This window comes from Gracilinanus agilis, chromosome 2 (genome assembly GCF_016433145.1).
Source record: "Gracilinanus agilis isolate LMUSP501 chromosome 2, AgileGrace, whole genome shotgun sequence".
Lineage (NCBI taxonomy): Eukaryota > Metazoa > Chordata > Mammalia > Didelphimorphia > Didelphidae > Gracilinanus > Gracilinanus agilis.
Genome location: NC_058131.1, coordinates 649,623,803 through 649,643,090, shown reverse-complemented (window position 1 = coordinate 649,643,090; position 19,288 = coordinate 649,623,803). Strand labels below are relative to the sequence as shown.

General features: G+C 35.3%; 1 protein-coding gene across 3 annotated transcripts in view; it reads left to right on the top strand.

Annotated features, from left to right (window-relative positions):
- Nucleotides 1-19,288, top strand: part of HPSE2 (heparanase 2 (inactive)) — a 695,104-nt gene that overhangs the window by 478,989 nt on the left and 196,827 nt on the right. For all 3 annotated transcript variants that reach the window (XM_044665757.1, XM_044665756.1, XM_044665755.1), the window contains one exon: nt 2,140-2,233. In XM_044665757.1, the coding sequence (XP_044521692.1) occupies nt 2,140-2,233 (94 nt within the window). The remainder of the gene's footprint in view (nt 1-2,139; nt 2,234-19,288) is intronic.

Sequence of the window (19,288 nt, the reverse complement as noted above, 5' to 3'; positions counted from 1 at the left end):
GAACCTTTATAGTCAAAGTTATAGACTGTCAGAACTAGAATTAGAGAGAAAAGTCATAAAATTTAGCAATTCAACAATTATCAAAACTTTAAAGAGATCCTTTAGTACAATGGTTTTTTGGTTTGTTTTTTTTTGTTGTTTTTTCCATCTGAAGACTATGAACTTTTGAGGTTTCTTTTTTTTCACATTTTGATAACTTTTTTCCATTCTAATTTGTTTCCTTTGTGGTCTTATTGTTTTCTTTTTATGCATTTAAAATATTATTCTGAGATGGGATCTCTGGGAATCACCAGACTGCCAAAGGAATCCAGGACATAAATGAAAGCGGTTAAAATACCTCAGACTACTACAAGTGCCTCATTTTGTAGTAGAGGAAATTGAGGCTTTCTTTGAAATGGCTTTCATTCTATTAGAGTATTTTGAGTTAGTAGACATTTCAGGATTTGAAAAGAGACAATCTCATTTTAAAGAAGGTAGAAGAGAAACAGAGCCATCACAAAGTTAGGGAGAATGGAAGAAATACTGCTCCTCTATACAAGCCCAAGGCAGGCCACTTTGTCAGAGGGACTAGCATCTATTTATAAACCTTTATGGGGACTCTTCAGCCCTCTACTGTGTTTAGATTAGAAGTGTCAAAGTAGATTTTATAGGTCTAAAATAGTTCTTATAATTATTGTCTTGCTGAGGTTTCCCCCCCTTTGGTGGAAAAGGCCCCAGTTTTATGGAATACCTGCCTTCCTCTAGCAGGCTGAATGTTATAATTCTTAGCAGACTGTCCCCTCCTCCCCACAGAGCAGGAGGCGACAAAGTAGATGCGGAAATTCCTGAACATTGGGAAGTCGACTCTAATACAATTACCTGAAATAAAAGAAGGGGTCAGATAATGAGGGGCAAAGGTTTTTCCTTTTAAAATAAAGGGTGGAGTAAACAAAACCAGCTGCCCAAAGAAACAGCTAACTCTCCTCATTAAATATTGTAAAAGACTAATGGGCACAAGTGGCTAATTATGGTAAAATCCAGATATAGGACCCAGAGAACCCAGCCTCCTGATCAGATCTCAGCCAGCAGGGAGGTTCAGGGAGGTAGAGGTCTTTCTTAGTGCAAAAGAACTTCACTGGTTGAGCTGGAAGCTAGAAATAAGCAAATGTATCAGAAGTCTCTGATATTGTGGACCATTAAAGAGATTCAGTCTCAAGTTAGAGACCTTGGATCCAAATGTCCACCTTGATGTTTACTACCTATGTGACCTTGATCAAATCATTTAATTGATATTAGCTTCATTTTCCTCCTCTGTAAAATGAAGGGGGGGGGGCTTCCCAATTCTATAATCCTATGTCACTATATGACAGATTAGGAGACCTGTTAAAGACAGAGGTGAATAGTGTGTATATTGATGGAGGAAGTGGAATGGACTGTTTTAAAGTGCTAATTAATGAGGGAAAAGAAAGAAGTTGAACAAATAATCTCTTATAGTAAGAAATTAAATAATCACTTGCACAGTACAGGTTTTTAAAAATATAAAATTTCAATCTTTTCATAAATGCAGTTTCTACACATAAAGGTGGCAAAACCCATACGAACTTTTCCCCTCTCATTATCAAGAATTTATTTTTTTCCTTTTTCTTCTCCCCTCCCATATCTTGGGTGAGAAGGAAAAAAAAAGAAATGCGAAGCATTTGTAACAAATAAACAGAGTCAAGCAAAAGAAATAGCCACATTGGTCATATCCAAAAATATGAATCTCATTCTAAATATTAGTCTTTTACCTCTCTTTCATAAATTGGGTGGTATTCTTCATCACTGGCATTCTAGAACCATAGTTAACCATTGCATTGACAATAACTCTTGAGTCTTTCAGAATTTGCATTGCCTAAAAAAAAGTAAACTCTATTGTCTCATTTTTATTATGACATCTAGCAGCTTCTATATAATTCTGTATATTTTATAGACTAAAACTGAAAAATTACTGCATTAGACCAAGTTGAAAGTAGAAATAGAGAAGATAAGAAGTGGTGGGTTTTTTTTTTAAGAACAATCTCAAAGGCAAAGCATCAATGATCATGAGCTAGGGAAAAAAAAGTATTTGTGGTCCCTTTTGCTACATTCTATCTGATTCTCCTTTCTTTTTTTTCATTCTAGTTACTACATTGACAGCCGAGTGGTCAAGGTTATGGACTTCCTGAAAACCCGACTATTAGACACACTCTCTGACCAGATTAGGAAAATTCAGAAAGTGAGTAAAAGGTATACTGGAATAAAGATAAGTGAGCTTCAAGGTGAGGCATGGGAAAGTAGTCACAGTGTTATACCTGTACATCAGAGGCAGGACAAGGTGAGACACAAGGAGCCCCAGAACAATTGTCTTGGGAAATTTGACTTGAAATAAACTCCTATAAGAGCTCTATTCTATAGCTTTTGAAATTAGGGGAGAATTTGTTGTTATTTTAGTGTTTGAGTTGCCCAAGTTTAATGGCATAGGTCTTTATCCTTGCATTTGGCATTTTTGGATCGCAAGGTTCTGAAGTGTGGGACTTTCTTTGTCACTCTCATGTTGATAATTAACAACTCTTCCTCAGTGAATAAACAGATGGATGGCAAACATTTCTATGAAGGTTTCTTTTGGCACAATTGTGATTTGAAAGATGTACTGCATTTGTTCATTCATTCAGCAATCATTTATTTAGCAGCTACTGTGTGTGGAATATTGTGCTAGGCATTTAAGGAGGTACAAAGTAAGGTAAAATATGGTCTCGGCCCTCCTGGATCTTACATTTTAATCAGGAGATAAATTATAGACACAAGTAATAATAACACACAATATTAATTGAAAAGTACATTAGAGAGTTGCAAAACAAAATACTCTCTGGTGTCTGAAGAAGGAAGTTTTTGCCTCAGAGTTTTTTGCTCTTGGACTTGCTTCCATGTCAGTCTGCTTTCTTTGCTTTTATTTTTAATTTTTATCATGCAAAACACACTTCCATATTGATCCCTGCTGTAAAAAACACACTCATACACAATCAAAATCCCCCCAAAAAACCTGTAAGTTCACTGATGTGAAAGATAGTGTGCTTAGATCCATCTGACTCCAACAGTTCTTTCTCTGGAGGTAGATAACATTCCTCATCATAAGTCTTTCAGGATTATCCCAGATCATTACATTGCTGAGAGTAACCAGGTTTTCATAGTTGATCATCATGCAATATTGCTGTTATTGTATGTTCTCCTAGTTCTGCTTTTTTTGCTCTGCATCAGTTCCTGCAGATCTTCTAGCTTTTTCTGAAATCATCTTGTTTCTTAATGCCCAATACTATTCCATCACCAACATATACCACAATTTGTTCAGCCATTCCCCAATTGATGGACATCCCCTCAATTCAACCTTTGACTAAGAAAAATAGAAGATAAGAAACTTCTCCAAAGGGAGAAGAAAAAATTAGTAGAGGCTCTGTGTGTGTGTGTGTGTGTGTGTGTGTGTGTATGTGTGTGTGTGCATGTGTATAGTAGAAAAAGCAGTGGCCTTGGAGTCAGAAGGCTTGGCACAATACTAGCCAGATGACCTCGGATCTCTCTGAGCCTTCGTTTCTACATTTACAAAAAACGGGGGCTTACTTCATGGGTGCAAGGAAAACCAAATAAGTAGTATGAATGAAAATAATTTGTAATTAAAATGCTATTTTACTGCATACTATTATTATGAGTTATATATCAGGATACATTCCCATTTTTCTCCCTTAATCCATTATATTTTGTGTCTTTAATATAGTTGTTGAGTTGCTACTAGAGTTACTAGCTAATTGCTACTAGATGAGACTCTTGTAACTTTGGGAGCAGAAACTAAGAGAAGACTACTTCTCTCCTGGGGAGTAAACCTCTATTATTTGGTATGTGGTCTATTTTCATAAGCAAATGAAATGGTTAATTAGGAAAGCAGAACTTTATAGCTTACATGTAATTAATTTAAAAAGAGATTCCATTTAGAGCAAGAGTATCAAAGGATCCAAGATCCAGATTCATGATAAGTTACAAAGTAACTTAGACTCTTCATAATTTTTATACTGATCATCAAAATAGAGATTTTTCTTATTACATGGAAATAGTCTCTTTTCTGACTATATGATAAGAAACTCATGTAGGGTTCCATTCCATAAGCCTCTTCAATTTCATTCAACAATTAATTCTCTACTCTGTGGCCGCATTATGGATAACTAAAGAGAAACAATAACAAAAATAGTCCTTTTTCTCTAAGAGTTTATATTCTCCTAGGGAATATTTATAAATATAAGGCAAGCAAATAAAAGATAATTTTAAATTTAGCCTTAATAGAGAGGGAATGAGGAAAGGTGATACATGAGGTAAACCTTAAGGGAAGTTCAATTTCTGGTAAATAGTGAGCCTGTCCATGGATTGATCAAGATTGAGGTCTTGATCAAGAAAGCTGTGGGAAAACCGAATGTAATGGACTTCTGTACTAGCAGCAATGAATAACCCAGGACAACTCTGAGGGATTTATGGAAAAGAACGCTACCCACATTCAGAGGAAGAACTACAGGAGAGGAAAAACAGAAGAAAAACAACTGCTTGAACACATGGGTTGATGTGGACATGATTTGGATGTAGACTCTAAACGACCACCCTAGTACAACTATCAATAATAAGGAAATAGGTCTTGATCAATGACATGTGAAGAAACCAATGGAAATGCACGTCAGCTACGGGGTGAGGGGGGTGGGGTTTGGGGGGAAGAGAGTAAGAACATGAATTATGTAACCATGGGAAAAATGTTTTTCTAAAAAATAAAATTAAAAAAAAAAGTTTGAGGTGAAAGGTAGGGATGGGGTGTTCCAAGCATAGGAAATATCCCATGCATGCAAAGATATTGAGATGGACACTTTGGCAAGTGGAATGGGCTGTAGAGAATTATTAAGAGATTTGAATGAGCTGGAGAGGTAGGCCAGAACTGGTTTTGAAAAGCTCTCCATGCCACAGTAAGATCTGTATATTTTTATCATCGTGGTTAATAGAAGGAATCAGAAGAGATTTCTGAAGAGCAGAGTAGCATAGTCAGACCAGTATTTTAAGAAAATCATTTTGCATGATGTTCCTTCCAATTCAGGAAACATTTGAATACAGGCAAAGACTGGGGAATACCAAAACAAATTAGTTTAGAAGACAGCAATCAGCAGGGAGTCATCATGGAATTCTTTTACCCAGCACATACCCCAAAGTATGGAGTTTTACCTTCTGTTCTATTTGTAGAACTCTGTTTTTGTCAAGCCTTCTCCACAGTCACCTTGAGATAGCTCTGATAGAATTTAGCTGACAATAACATTGATAGAAGTCTCTTAGTGTATCATTAGCAGCTTTTCAGATACATTACTCCCAGTATGAAAGAAGAGAATTTGACAAAGAATTGAAACCGCAGAGTTTTTGAGGACAATTTTTATTCAAATGCTACTTTAATAAAAACTTATCTGGTGTATCCTCAATTGGATCTCATAAAATGTCATGATGGATATAGTCCTATCACTTTTTTACTCATTGGTCTGTCATCTTTGACTATTTCAAAGAGGAATCTTTAATATGAATTATTCAAGATATTCAAAATGATTTATAATATGGATTTTCCATTCATAAAGTGGAAAGAACACTGGTTCGGTTGTCAGAACTCCTGTGTTTCAATCCCATTTCTGACACTACCTGTGTGACCTTGAAATGGTCACCTAATATCTCTAGTATGTCTGAGGAGCTAGAATTAGATGACCACTGAGGATTTTTTGCAACTCTAGAACTATGATCTTATCATATAACTCACCTTTACATGTTCTCTGTTCTAGTCAAATGAGTTTGCTAGCTGTTCCGATGATATATAAAACCTTCTACCTGCCTGCCTTTGTCCAGGTGGTACTCTATTCCTGAAAAGTATACCCTCTTCAACTCTGCCTTATAGAATTTCTAACTTCCTTCACAGAACAATTGAATTACTATTTCTTCAATGAGATCTTTTCTGATTTTCTTCCACCTCAATTTTCAGTGTTCTGTCCCTCTTGAAATTGCATTGTATATATAGTACTCTTTTTGTACTTATAAGGGTATGTAGTATCACAGAATTTTAGAACTGAAAGGAAACACAGCAACCATCTAATCTAATTTATGCCTGAAAAAAAAATCCTCCCCAGAACCTATTGCAAGTAAGTGGTCATCAGCTCTGCCTTGCCTAAAGAACATCAAAATAGAGATTTTTCTTATTACATGGAAATACAGGACTCTTTTCTGACTATATGTTGAATGAAATTGAAGAGGCTTATGGAATGGAACCCTACATGAGTTTCTTATCATATAGTGAATGTTGTCTTTAGGATATGTATCCAAGGAATTTGTCTATTTTAAAGATGGATTCTAACATAAAGAGCATTATTTTTTATTCAAATCAAAACTTCACTAAACTTCAAAAAAATTAAACTAGGATCTTATCTAAACCTAATTTTAAAATAACAAACTTGACAAAGTACTTCTTTCAATCAAACCCTTTCCCTTTCCTTAAAATACTGATTTGCCTTTTCAACTTGACTAAAAGCATTTTTAGTCTTGACTAAAAATTTCATTTTTCAGCCCTGCCATGAAGCAGGGCCTTACTGAAATTTAAAGATAGGTCACCAGAGAAATAGCAATATGCCCAGGTACACCTCACACAATCTGTAGGCAGGATGATAGTTCTGTGTAGCCCATTCCACTTTTGAACAAGTTATTTCCCCAGTAGAATATAATGGCAGTGAAGGCAAGGATTGTTTCATTTTTGTCTTCCAATGGAAGATTAATAATTTTTTTTGCAAGTCTTTAAAGTGTTTCTTAAAACAAAAAGTGTTTTCCTTAGAAGGAAAACTTCAAAGAAATGTTTGATGGGCTGTAGGTAACTAACCAATCAGTGCCAAGTATTTAAGCATGTGTGTATCTATTTTGACCAAAGTATTTCCTTGAAATTACACATGGAGACAATTGAAAACAAAGGAGATTTATTGAGATTCTGCCACATTAAGCTTAGGTCCCTCTTAATTCATTGAGCCCTTGACCATTTCCAAGCAATGTCAGTGGCCTTAAATCCCCTCTGAAGATGAGTTACAGAGCTGGAACATGGTCAAATTGAAGATCTGGAGAGCTTGAAAAAAAATCCCTTAAATTTTTTTAACTGCTATTCCATTTGCAATACTCTTCCCAACCCTCACCCTAGCAGTTCTTTATCTCTGCAGTTAGACTTCTCTCCACTAGAGCCCATGTCCTTAGGTCTGTAATCAAATCTTTAAAAAAATATATGAGTTTCCCATGAGAACTATCAATTGATTCTTCTCAATTGGACTCCCATCAATTAAAGCCCTTGTCCATGTGAACATAATCAAATTCTTATAGAAACTGCAAGTTTCCCATGAGAACAGCCTGTCAAAATGATGCTGCATCCTGCTATAGAGCTAGAAATTTGAGTTTATAAATACCGTAGACAGCTTCAGCTCTCTTCCCTCTCCACTGACTCACCAGTCATTTCCCAAACAGTCACATGCCTAGTTCTAAACATGAGGCAGACACAGACAGCCTAGTGATTCTGTATACTACAAATTTTTCCCAGATAATATGAAATGATGTGAAGTTATGACAGAGGATCACTGATGCCTAGTCAGTCTTTTCTAAGCTCACACAAGTGTTTCTGGCAGTCTATTTCCAAACCAAGCCCACTGCCAGGATGAGTGGCAGAAACTCCCCTAGCTCAAAAAATATGTCTTGGCTGCCCCTAAACTAGAAAACCTTACATGAAATTTTTTTTTAAAAATGTGATCCTTGTATCAAGATCCTCCTCAGAAGAATCTGGATGGTGATTTTTGACTCAGAACAATACTAGAAAAATTTATCCAAGTTATTAATAAACCTCTCTGGAATTCAGTTTCTTCATCTGTCAAAATAAGAGGTTCACCTGGATTACCATTAAGATCCATGACAACTCTAAGTGCCTAATACTGACAAGTTCTTTGAGGTTGTCAAACTAGGGATTATTGCCCTCATTTTACAGATAAGGCTCACAAAGGTTAAGTGACCTAAGTAACCCTAGGCAAAATTCTGAATCCATTGTCTTTTCCTCTACACCAGAATGCTTCACCAGTGTTTCTGTAACAATTAAGAGTCTCTATTTTGGCTACCCTCTTTAAAAGTTAAACAATGGGATTAATTTTTTAATTTATTCCCAGGTTTGTTTGCAATCTTACCTTGCCTCCAGCCTTATGTACACATAAGTGTGCTCAGAGAGTGTGTCAGTATACCTGTAGACATTTATTGCTGGTCCTCCTCTTTCCTTTAGAGGCAGTAAGCCCAAGTTGTGCAACTTCTTGTGTTCCTGGCCTTTAGAATTAGAAACCCGTTACATTAACTTATTCCAGAACTTTGAGGTTCAAAGAGTCCCTGAAGCTTTGGTGATAACTTCAAAGAGTTTTGGCTCTGAGTGCTTGGAATTACTGGTATTTCTGGGTTTGGTCTCTCCAGAAAAATCCTAGCATCTTAGCCTGCTTCAGCAGACATCTGCTGTATTACTGGATATATACCTCTAGCTTGGGCTAACTGCTAGTAGTGCAGACCCATAGAAAACTATCTTGAAGTATTCCCCTGCCAGCCTCAGTTCTTGAGTATTATCTTCCACTCAGGATACAAAGATAAAAATAAAATACATGAGGATTCTTCCCCTTTCCTGCCATGAGATTATATTTAGGCTGCCTCCTTAACACAGTGATACATAATCGGTGATTAATAAATGTTTGTTAATTGGTCATAGGATCATAGATCTGGAATTCAAAGGGCAACTAGTCCAATCCACTCATTTCACAGAAAAGGCCCAGGGAAATGAAAGGATTTCTTCCACATCAGACAAGTAAAATGAACCAGGATTCAAATTCCAGATCCTTTAGCTCAAAATCCAGTGTTCTTTTATACCAAACATACTGCCTAGTTAAAAATTAGCTGCTGTCTGGCTTCTAACATTGGAACATATCCAGTTATTTCCTTCCTATGGACTTAGAGACCAATGCCCCATCATCCTTTTTCACAATACTTTGGGTGGATTTCACTGGACCCTTTCTCACCACAGCCCTCCTTCTCATTCTTAGAAAGTTCTTGCAAGAAACTTGTAACTACCTATTGAACTTCTTGCTGGAATATTCATCCAAAAGAATTTTCTGTGGATACATAATGCATATCAGACTTCCTCGGTGACAGCTGTTTGTCCCAGCGCCAGCGCCATGATGTGCTTCGCCACTGGTTTGCAATGAGAGTCAATTCCTAGAGCAGAGCAAGTTCTCCAATCTTTTTCCAGGGAAGAGCTGTTTAATTTCCTCAGTCTTTCGGTTGCCTAAAGGGACAGTGGACAGCCTTATTGACTTCCTTCTGCTTTGGAAACCACCATGAACAGCTAAAAGGAGGAAATAGCTCTCAGCTTCGGGATTGACTACTTAGTAGGCACATCCTTGGGCACACGACCCTCTAAACCTCGCTTTCTCCGCCTGGAAAATGAGGACAATATTTGTACTTCCCAATTCCCCGGTGTCATGAAGGCCCAATAAGATAACATAGATAAATCCCAAATGCTGTATAAAGTTTCAACTGTTATCAATCGGCCAAGACTCAGCGTTCAGTCCTCTAACCTGGACCAGCTGTCTCTCAATCCATGATCCCGCCCCTTCTCCTTGAAGAAGCCTATCAAAGCTCACCTCTCCAAGGCGCCTGTGCAGTCCAGGACTTTCATCCCCTTCCTCTATGCGAGTGCGCCTGTGCAGGAGAATCTCCTCTGAGGACCAAATGAGGGAAGAACCTTAAAAGGAAAGTCTGCATCAGGAAGAACTGTTACTTTCTTCCTGTTTTTCTATCCCTTAATAATAATAAAAACAAATATTCAGTTAGTCCTTCACTGTGGTTGGCCAATCGCCTCCTTTCCCATCACGGTCCACTGAGACCTAAACTGCCGGCGTTATTACACCCATTTTGCAGGTGAGCTAACTGAGGTCCTGAGAGTCCCGTGATTTCAAAAATCACTTTCACTTATCACTACTTTGAGATGTAGCCATACTAGTCCATTGTCATTTCTATTTTTTTTTGTTATTTCTCTCAACATTTTTACTTTGTGTTCTTCCATATGAACTGTCCAAGTGTTGTCAAATTCTATATAGAGTATTCTTTTATTTATGTGATTTAAAGAGTTATACCTGTATATTCGTTTGGGTGATATTTTTTGTATTAGTATGGCCCAGTCATGAATGTTGAATATCTCTCAAGTTATAGGTCTCCTTTATTTCTATAAATTATATTTTATATATTTATATAAATAAATTGTATTTTATATATTTATAATATATTTCTATATTTAAGCCCTGTGTGTGTCTCCTGATCAGTTAATTCTCAGTTTACTCATTTGTATTGGTTAGAAGTAGAATTTTCATACTTTCCCCTTGATTTTTGTTAGTAATATACAAAAATGCTGAGTTATTTCTGTGCATTTTATATTCTTTTTTTTTAAATTTATTACCCTGTTTAGTTTTTCCTTAATTCTCTAGGGTTTTCTGAATAAACTACCATAATGCCTTCAGTTAGGAATAATTTTGCCCTTTCTTTGCCAGTGCTTATTCTTTCTTTTTTTCTCTTTGCTATAGTTAGCTTTTCTGGTACTATGTCAAGTTGTAGAAGACATGGAGGAATCTTTGCTTCTAATCTTATTGGGAAAGTGTTTTTCCATTTCAAATAAAGCCTGCATTTGGCTATAAATAAATGTTTTCGTTCATGTTAAAAAAGGGCTTTGCCTACAGAAAACAGGTTCTGCTGTCCTGGAAAGACTTATAGGATGGGCCCAGAAACAGACTATGTTCAGTTTCTGGGAACTTGAATAACTTAAATTTGGAGAGGCTTTGTTCAAATCCAATTGTCAGTTTTTTGACTGATAATTTATGAATATGATAGTTACAAAAGAACCCTCTGTTTTATATGCCCCTTTTTGACTGCAGTAGTGGTGGCAAAATGGCAGAAGACAGATTGGGAATGCTCACAATCATAGTTTGGAAATTATCTACATAAACATTAACTTTGCAGTTGGTGCTCAAAATGTTAGGATCTTGATATGAGAGAATAGTGTCATATCACTCTTAGACATTCTAGCCAGAAACAAAACCAGGAGATAGAAGGAAGTTGCAGCCGAATGGAAAGTTAAATCATAGGCTCTTGAAGGGTCAGATAAAGAAGTTAAGTATTTTCATTCATGCATCCAAAAGCAACAATAAATATATTTTTATGGAACTTTTGGTTACCTTGAATTGCTTTGCTCATGGTAAACATTTGACAATGGACTAAAATAATTGTAGCTTACGCACTAATATCTTTTGAGTATATCAAGGAAGAAGAAAAAATACTATGAACTTGAAAAGACACAATAAATTAAATCAAAATGTGGTCTTTTTTTTTTTTTAAACCCTTGCCTTTGATCTTAGAATTGATAGGTTCCAAGGCAGAAGAACACTAATGGGAGTAAAATAACTAGTTCAGCGTCATAAAGCCAGGAAGTTATCTGAGGCCAGATTTGAACCCAGATACTCCCATCTCTAGGCCTGGCTCTCAAACCACTAAGCCACCTGGATGTCCCAACATATAGTCTTTTAAGGGGCAGCTAGGTGGTTCAGTGGATAGAGTGCATAGAGTGTCTAGCCTGCAGTCAGGAAGACTCATGTTCCTGACTTTATAAATATTTATCTCATTTTATACTCAACAACAAACCTGGGAGGCAGGTAGGTGCTCTTATTATCCTTGTTTTATGGTTTGGGAAACCGAGATAGACAAGTGAAGTGATTTGCCCAGGGTCACATAGCTAGTAAATATTCACAGCCAGATTTGAATTCAAGTCTTCCTAATTCCTGATCTGAGAGAATTTTTTTTTTTAACAGCAGCTATTTGGAACTAATAGTGGTCATTGCTTTGGCATGGATTCTGTACTTTTAGTACTCTTGCCTTCATTTATATTATTGTGATCATTGCATAGATTTTTCTTCTGGATTTGCTTCCTTCACTCTGTATCAGTTCATATTAGTCTCCACATGTTTTTCCAGATTCTTTATATGTTATTTACAGTTCTGCAATAATATTATTTTTCTGGATTTTTTTCTTTGTAGTCTATATTCATTGCAAATCAGATCTGTACCATGAGAGTAGTTAATAGGAATCAAAGCATGAGGACACAAATGCAATATCTGAGAATCCCAGACATCGCACAGCAAACAGAATAGAGCATAAAGGAGGGTCAATTCACTTATAAAAGACTGTGTGGCACTTTTTTTGCATCAGGAGGTTTCTGAGTTGGCTACTAAGGAAAGCAAACTGCTTTGGTAGGAAGTTAGGCTGTTACAGTCAGTCAGATATTGCTAATTTAAGTAACAATGCATGACCATGTGAACAAAAAAAATTTATTTTTAAAAGATTTCAGCATTGAGGCAGTTATAAAATATTTGCTTTCCTGAATGCAGTCAGCTTTAGCTTAATATAAAGTTCTAAAATTCAAATATTGAATGATAGCTCAACTATCAGCTATTTTGATTTATAAAGTGTTTTTGATTTGAACTTATAATGATGCAGTTAAACTCCAAGACTTATATCCCAATATTCAGTTTACCTTGTTATTTGGCTTTTTTCCATGTTTGCCTCTTACTGGTTTTGAAATACTTGGAAATAGATCAACATCAGAACTATAGGATATTTGGCATGTGCAGACATAAAATGCAGTATTCAAAAGTTATTCAAGAGGTCATGTACTTCAAAAGTCTTTGGAATTAAGGAAAGCACAGTAGCTAATAAAATATAACATTTTGTTGGACAGGGAAGTAAATGGGAAGGGCTTAACTTTCTACTGAATGCCATGAATTTCAATTTTTACTAATTTTGCTTGCATTCTTAGAAAGTTCTAATCTGTCATTGTTCTGGCACATGCCATTTACGAGACAGCAAGTTAAATGTGATGTCAAATTGAAAACCTCAGAGTAAATAATTTAACTTTTAGGAGAAGGAAAAAAGGAAAGAAGCATTTATTAAATGCTTTCTATATGTAAGTGCTGGGAATACAAATACAAGCAAAAGATATAGCCATTCCTGCTGACATTCTCATGGGAAAAGACTGTACACAAAAGGGGGGCTGAAAAGAGGGAGGAGGAAAGATTCCTGGTGCTCCAACATGGCTTTAAAGACTGGAAACCAGAAATGAGGCCAAGAGGGCAATGTTGTTTGGCCAAGTCTCTTAAAAGGAGAGATGTAAAAGGGAGAATAAGATCTTAAAGAAATTGGAATTTGATTGCAGAGGATTTTAACTTCCCATAGTAGTAGAAAACGGGTTGTATAAGTGTGTAGTTACTGCCAGAGTGGTAGTACTCAGTGAAAACCCATTGCTTATACTTTGTGAGGCAGCTAGATTGTGAGAAAGAATCTACATGGGTAATAGGAACCAGAGTCGCAGCCATGACTTTGTGGTAATCATTAACCTCAGGTTGGCTTTGCTTTTTGTAATTTTGCTCTTAGTACCCACTCCAAGCATTGCTACAGTGTGGAAGTCTAAATCTAGGCACTTGCAATAATGTTTATTATAATCATACCACAATTTGTTTAGGCATTTCCCCAATTAATGGGCACACATTTTGTTACTACTTATTATAAAAAGTGCTATTAGGAATGTTGTGGAATGTGCAAGGCCATTTTTTTTGTGATTCTGGACCCCTTATAGCAGGATCACTGGGTCAAATAATACAAATAGTTGTCACTTTTTTTTTTGCATCATCAATTTCTAGAATATTTAAATAATTGGCTGTTTCATTATCATTGTATTTGGGGTTCCTGTCTTCTCTGGATAGCCCCTGGAAAATCTACTAATTCTGTCTTTTATCATTTTAGTGGTGATAGGGATGGTAAAACCTTATACTTCTCAATTCTACTCATTTTAATTATGATTCTGAACATTTTTATTTAGTTATTGATAGTTTACATTTTATTTCTTTAAAACTGTTCATATTCTTTAGGTAATTTATATGAAAGCTCTAAGCTATATGTTTTTTTAGACATTAGACTTTTGCCAGAGATACTGAATTAAAAATATTTTCCCCCATTCAGAACAAATTAATATTTTTCTGGCTGAATGAATTCTATTCATAAAAAAGCTTTTAAATTTCATATTATTAAGTTTTTTTATTTTCACATTTATAGTGAATGGTGGGAGACTTTCCAGATATGGAGAACAACCAATAAAAAGGCATAAAAGTTGGGTAATGGAGTAATCTACATAAGGGACAGCAGAAAGGCCAATGTCACAGGATAGTAGAGTACATGGAAGGAAGTAAAATATAAGAAGACTGGAAAGGTAGGAAGAGGCCAAGTTGTAAAGGACTTTAAATGCCAAACAAATTATTTTATATTTGATTCTGGAGGTAATAGGGAACCCTTGGAACTTTTTGACTAGGAGTACAACATAGTCATACCTACACTTTAATGAAATCCCCTTAAGTGCTGGGTAAAGGATAGATTGGAATGAGACTTAAAACAGGATGACCAACCAGAAGGCAATTTTATTTTCCATTTTGTTGTTTGGTTTTTTTAAATGATTTTTTTTATTTTTCAAGATTATATGTTTATACAATTTTTAATAATCATTTCCTGGCATTTTTCAATCCATGTTTTCTCCTTCCCTGAGACAGTAGGTGTCAAGATCTCTTTATCATCTCTGATAATCTGATAAGGACAGTTTAGTTGATAAGGAAATAAGGACAGGACAAGGGAGTTGTCTTTTACCTCATGCTTCCAGCTCTGACTCCAGGAGCATGGAGTTTATTATATATATTTCAAGACTCATTTCACACAAAAGAACCCCCCCTGAAACTTTGCAGATGTGCAGAAGTTACAAATTATGTCACATCAAAACACAAAACATTGGCTTCAGAATAGACCAAGGCCAAGGCTGAATTTTGACTGGCTTCTTATCAGGAAGCCAAGTTGGGAGTATTTTTCTCAGGGTCAAATTGCCCCTTGCTAAGATTTTGGCCTTGGCTATACCAGGGAGCAGCATTCCTTGCTGTGTTAATAGTGTTAACCCTTTAAATTCAGGTTTGATAGGAACTTAAAGCTTTTCAATAAGGCCACAATACTTTTCAACAAGAAATCACAAGGATCACAAAAGGGGTCAAAAGAGGAGTCTCAGATTTTTATCTATTCTCTTAATGGCTTCCCACAAATAGGTAATATAATATAGGTTGTACATGTATTATACAATACATATTTCCATGTTCTTCATTTTGTAAAAAAGACACATTTTTGGTTGCAATAGGGAAAAATTCATGGAGGAAATAAATAGTATGCTTCAATCTGCATTCAGACCCTGTCAGTTCCTTCTGTGGCAGTGGAGAGCTTTTTTCATCATAAGTTCCTTGGAATTGTCCTGGATCCTTGCATTACTGATAATAGTTAAGTCATTCACAGATGATCATCTTACAGTAATTGTGGTTACTGTCTATAGTATTCTCCTGGTTCTGCTCATTTCACTTTGTGACACTTCATGTAAGTCTTTGCAGAATTTTTTTGTTTTTGTTTTGTCTGTCATTTCTTATAGCACAGTAGTATTCCTATATATCACTTGTTTAGCCATTTGCCAATTGATGGACATCCCTTCAGTTTCCAATTCTTTGCCACCACAAAAAGAGCTGTTATAAATACTTTTTGTACAAGTATGTCTTTTTTTTCTACCTTTGATCTCTTTGGTATATAGTGTTATTTCTGGATCATAGAGTATATACAGTTTTATGGCCCCTTCGATATGGTTCCAAATAATAGTCCAGTTGTGAAATGATGATGGTCTGTACCAGGTGGTGACTTTGGGAATATGCAAGAGAGAGAGAGAACTGAATGAACTTGACAACAGATTAGGTTTGGGGGAATGAGTGAAAGTAAACAGTAATGAATGAAGAGTAAATTATAAATCTGGGTGATTGAGAAGATACAGGTTTTGTAAATAGGGAACAGATGATGTATGTAAGAGAAGTTGTGAAGATAGAAATGATAATATTTGACCATAACTTAGATGTTGGATTTTAGAAAAGTGAGGACTTGAGGATAATGCCTAATAATTTCCTTTGGTTCTTCCTCATTTGTAATCATGGTTCCTTATAATTTTTTTACCAGGCAATTTGATTTTACTCTGACTTGTAAAAATATGACTAATTTTTAATAATTCATATTATTATATATCACTTTCATGATTTGTTGCTTTCATTTTTGTTAATAATTTCTTTGATTTACTTAATTCAGTTTGGTTAATTTACTAAATTTAATTAATTTTTTAAAACTTGATTTTTAGTTTTTAAAGTAGCATGCCAGTTCATTGATCTATTCTTCTTCTTAATTGAAAAAAGTGACAACAGAAATACATTTTCCTTTCAGATTGCTTTGACCATATCCAGAAAGTTTTGGTAGTTTGTTTCATTGTTGTCATTTTCTTTGATAAAATTTTCTATTATTTCTACCTACTAGTTTTTTAGGATTAAATTACTTGATTTTCAAATTAATCTTCATCCTTACTGCAAAGGTATTTTATGGAATATAATATTTATTGTCTTCTGGTCAGTAAAGGATATTTAGTATTTCTGCTTTTCCATATTTGTTTTGGTGGTTTTTAAAGTATGCTCATTTGTTTTAAAGATGCCATACATAGTTATGAAATTTGCAGATTTATTTTTCTTTCCATCAGTAAACATCAGAGAACTATCATCCCTAACTTTTCTAAAATTCTGTTCAGGACTTTAGCGTCTTTCTTGGTTATCATTTGACTAGATTTGTCTAGTTCTGAGAGTGGTTCATTAAGATCTCCAATATTAGAGATTTGTTATTATTTCTTCATGTAATTCAAATAACTTTTCTTTTAAATATTCAGATGCTGTATCATTCATTGAACACACATGAAGTATTAATTCACTTAATATAATGTATTTATGCATATGTGCTTTTAATCAAGTCTATTTTTACTTTTGTTTTGTCTCTGCTTATAATTAGTACTTCAACTTTTCTTGCTATATCTTTGCAGTAAATATCCCTTTGTAAAAGCCAATTAATAGATTATCTAGTGGGAGACAAAATTAGAATGCTGGGTTCTGACCTCCTAAAATGGAGAAACACTGCTAGTGGGGGCTTGAGTTTATGGCAGATATCTCACAAAGACCTCAAGTATCCAGGCACATTTATGTGGAGATATAGCCTTCCTGGTCCTGAGAAAATGAAATTAGATCCAATGGTACTACTACTAGGATATAAAAAAAAGAGGTAAGGAGCTGTTTGTACAAACATTTTAGTAGCTCTTTTTGTGGTGTCAAAGAATTAAAAATTGAGTGGTTGTCCGTAAAATGGGGAATGGCTGAACAAGTTGTGGTATATAATTGTAATGGGATACTATTGTGCTCTAAGGAAGAAAAAAAAACATTGTACATTCTCCAAATTATCTGTTATTATCATCATAACAATAGTGACAGCAATATTTTTCAATGAACAACTGTGAATGACCCAGTTATTATCAGTGATGCAGTAGTGATCTAAGATAATCCCAGAGACTCATGAAGAAAAGTGCCATCTGCCCCCTGAGAAAGAACTGATAGAATCTGAATGTGGACTGAAACAAACCATCTTTCACTTTTGTTTTCTTTCTTTTTTATTTTGTTTTAGGTCTCTTCCATAAAATGACTAATGTGAGGAAATGTTTTACATTAAAAAAGAAAACTAAATCAGAGTATATACATTATACTTAATTTTATTATACAGCTGCTAGTTGTCTTGATTTTTGTCTTGCTACTGGACTCTAGTGACTCTGGAAGAGAGAATGAGGCCAACAACTTTGTGCAATTCTGCCTCACTTAAATCCAGTTTATGTTTGAGTCAAAAGACATCATCTGTACTTTTCTATTATTTTACATCTTACATTTTACTATTTTACTTAATTGTATCCTATCTGGTCTAGGGTCTTCCAAGCTCATACTGTGTCTGATAGGCCACAGATGGACGCACTGTACTTTGACTCTGACATAGTGATGTCATTTTGGCCTCTTAAGTACAAAAGACAGCAACCAATCTTTATGGCAAAGTTACTATGATGCAGTTTTAAGGAGCAGAGACATGAGTTACATAGGATAACAAAAAGCACCAGGTTTTTTTTTAACTTCCTGAGAAGCCCTAAACATTTGGACTTCAACTTATCTTTCCAGCCTCATTGGGCATTCTCTGAGTTTTTCCCTCCTCTATCCTTTTCAATCCAACCATACTGACCTTCCTCACATAGGATGTTATATAGCATCTTTGCTTTTACACTGGCTATTTTATATGCCTGGAATATGCATCTTGTTACTACTTCAGAGAGAACCTCACTTCCTTTCCAGATCAAAAGTACTGTTTTTTGCATGAAGTCTTTACACACACACACACACACACACACACACACACACACACACACACACACACACACACCTGATAGTACTTTCCTTTTCAGTCTTGTACTTAACAACTCTGCATGTGTGTGTATTTATTCACTTTATATTTACGCTATGTATATTTATAAATGTACTTTATTTGTAAATAAATTTATAAATGTACTTAGTGTCTCCACCTTTAGAATTAAATCTCTTATAAGGAGGGATAATTTCCTTTTTTGCTCAGTATCCTTCCCTTTACCAGGAGTATTGGATTTTCTTCTTTTAGGAACTTATCCACAAATGCATTGTTCATTTATGGATTCAACAAACATTAATCAAAATATCTACTTTATGGTATAGTTATATTGATGTTATAGTTGTTGTTTAGTTATTTCCAGTCATATCCAACTCGTCATGACCCAATTTGAGATTTTCTTGACAAAGATGCTGGAGTGGTTTGCTATTTCCTTCTCCATTTTATTTTACAGATGAAGAAACTGAGGCAAATGGAGTTAATGGTCCTCTTCAGGTACAAAAGACAATAACCAACCAATCGTTATGGCAAAGTTATTTGTCTAGGGTCACATAGCTAGTAAGTTTCTGAGGCTTTATTTGAACTCAGGTCTTCTTGATTCCAGGCCCTGCTCTATCCATTGAGTCAGCTATCTGACCCTAGTATAGTTATAGAGGTATCTTTATTCTGTACTATCAACTATAGAGATAAGCAGGTGGCATAACAGAAAGAATATTAAACTCAGAGTCAGGAAGACCTAAATTCAAATGGTGTCTCAGACACTTGCTAACTA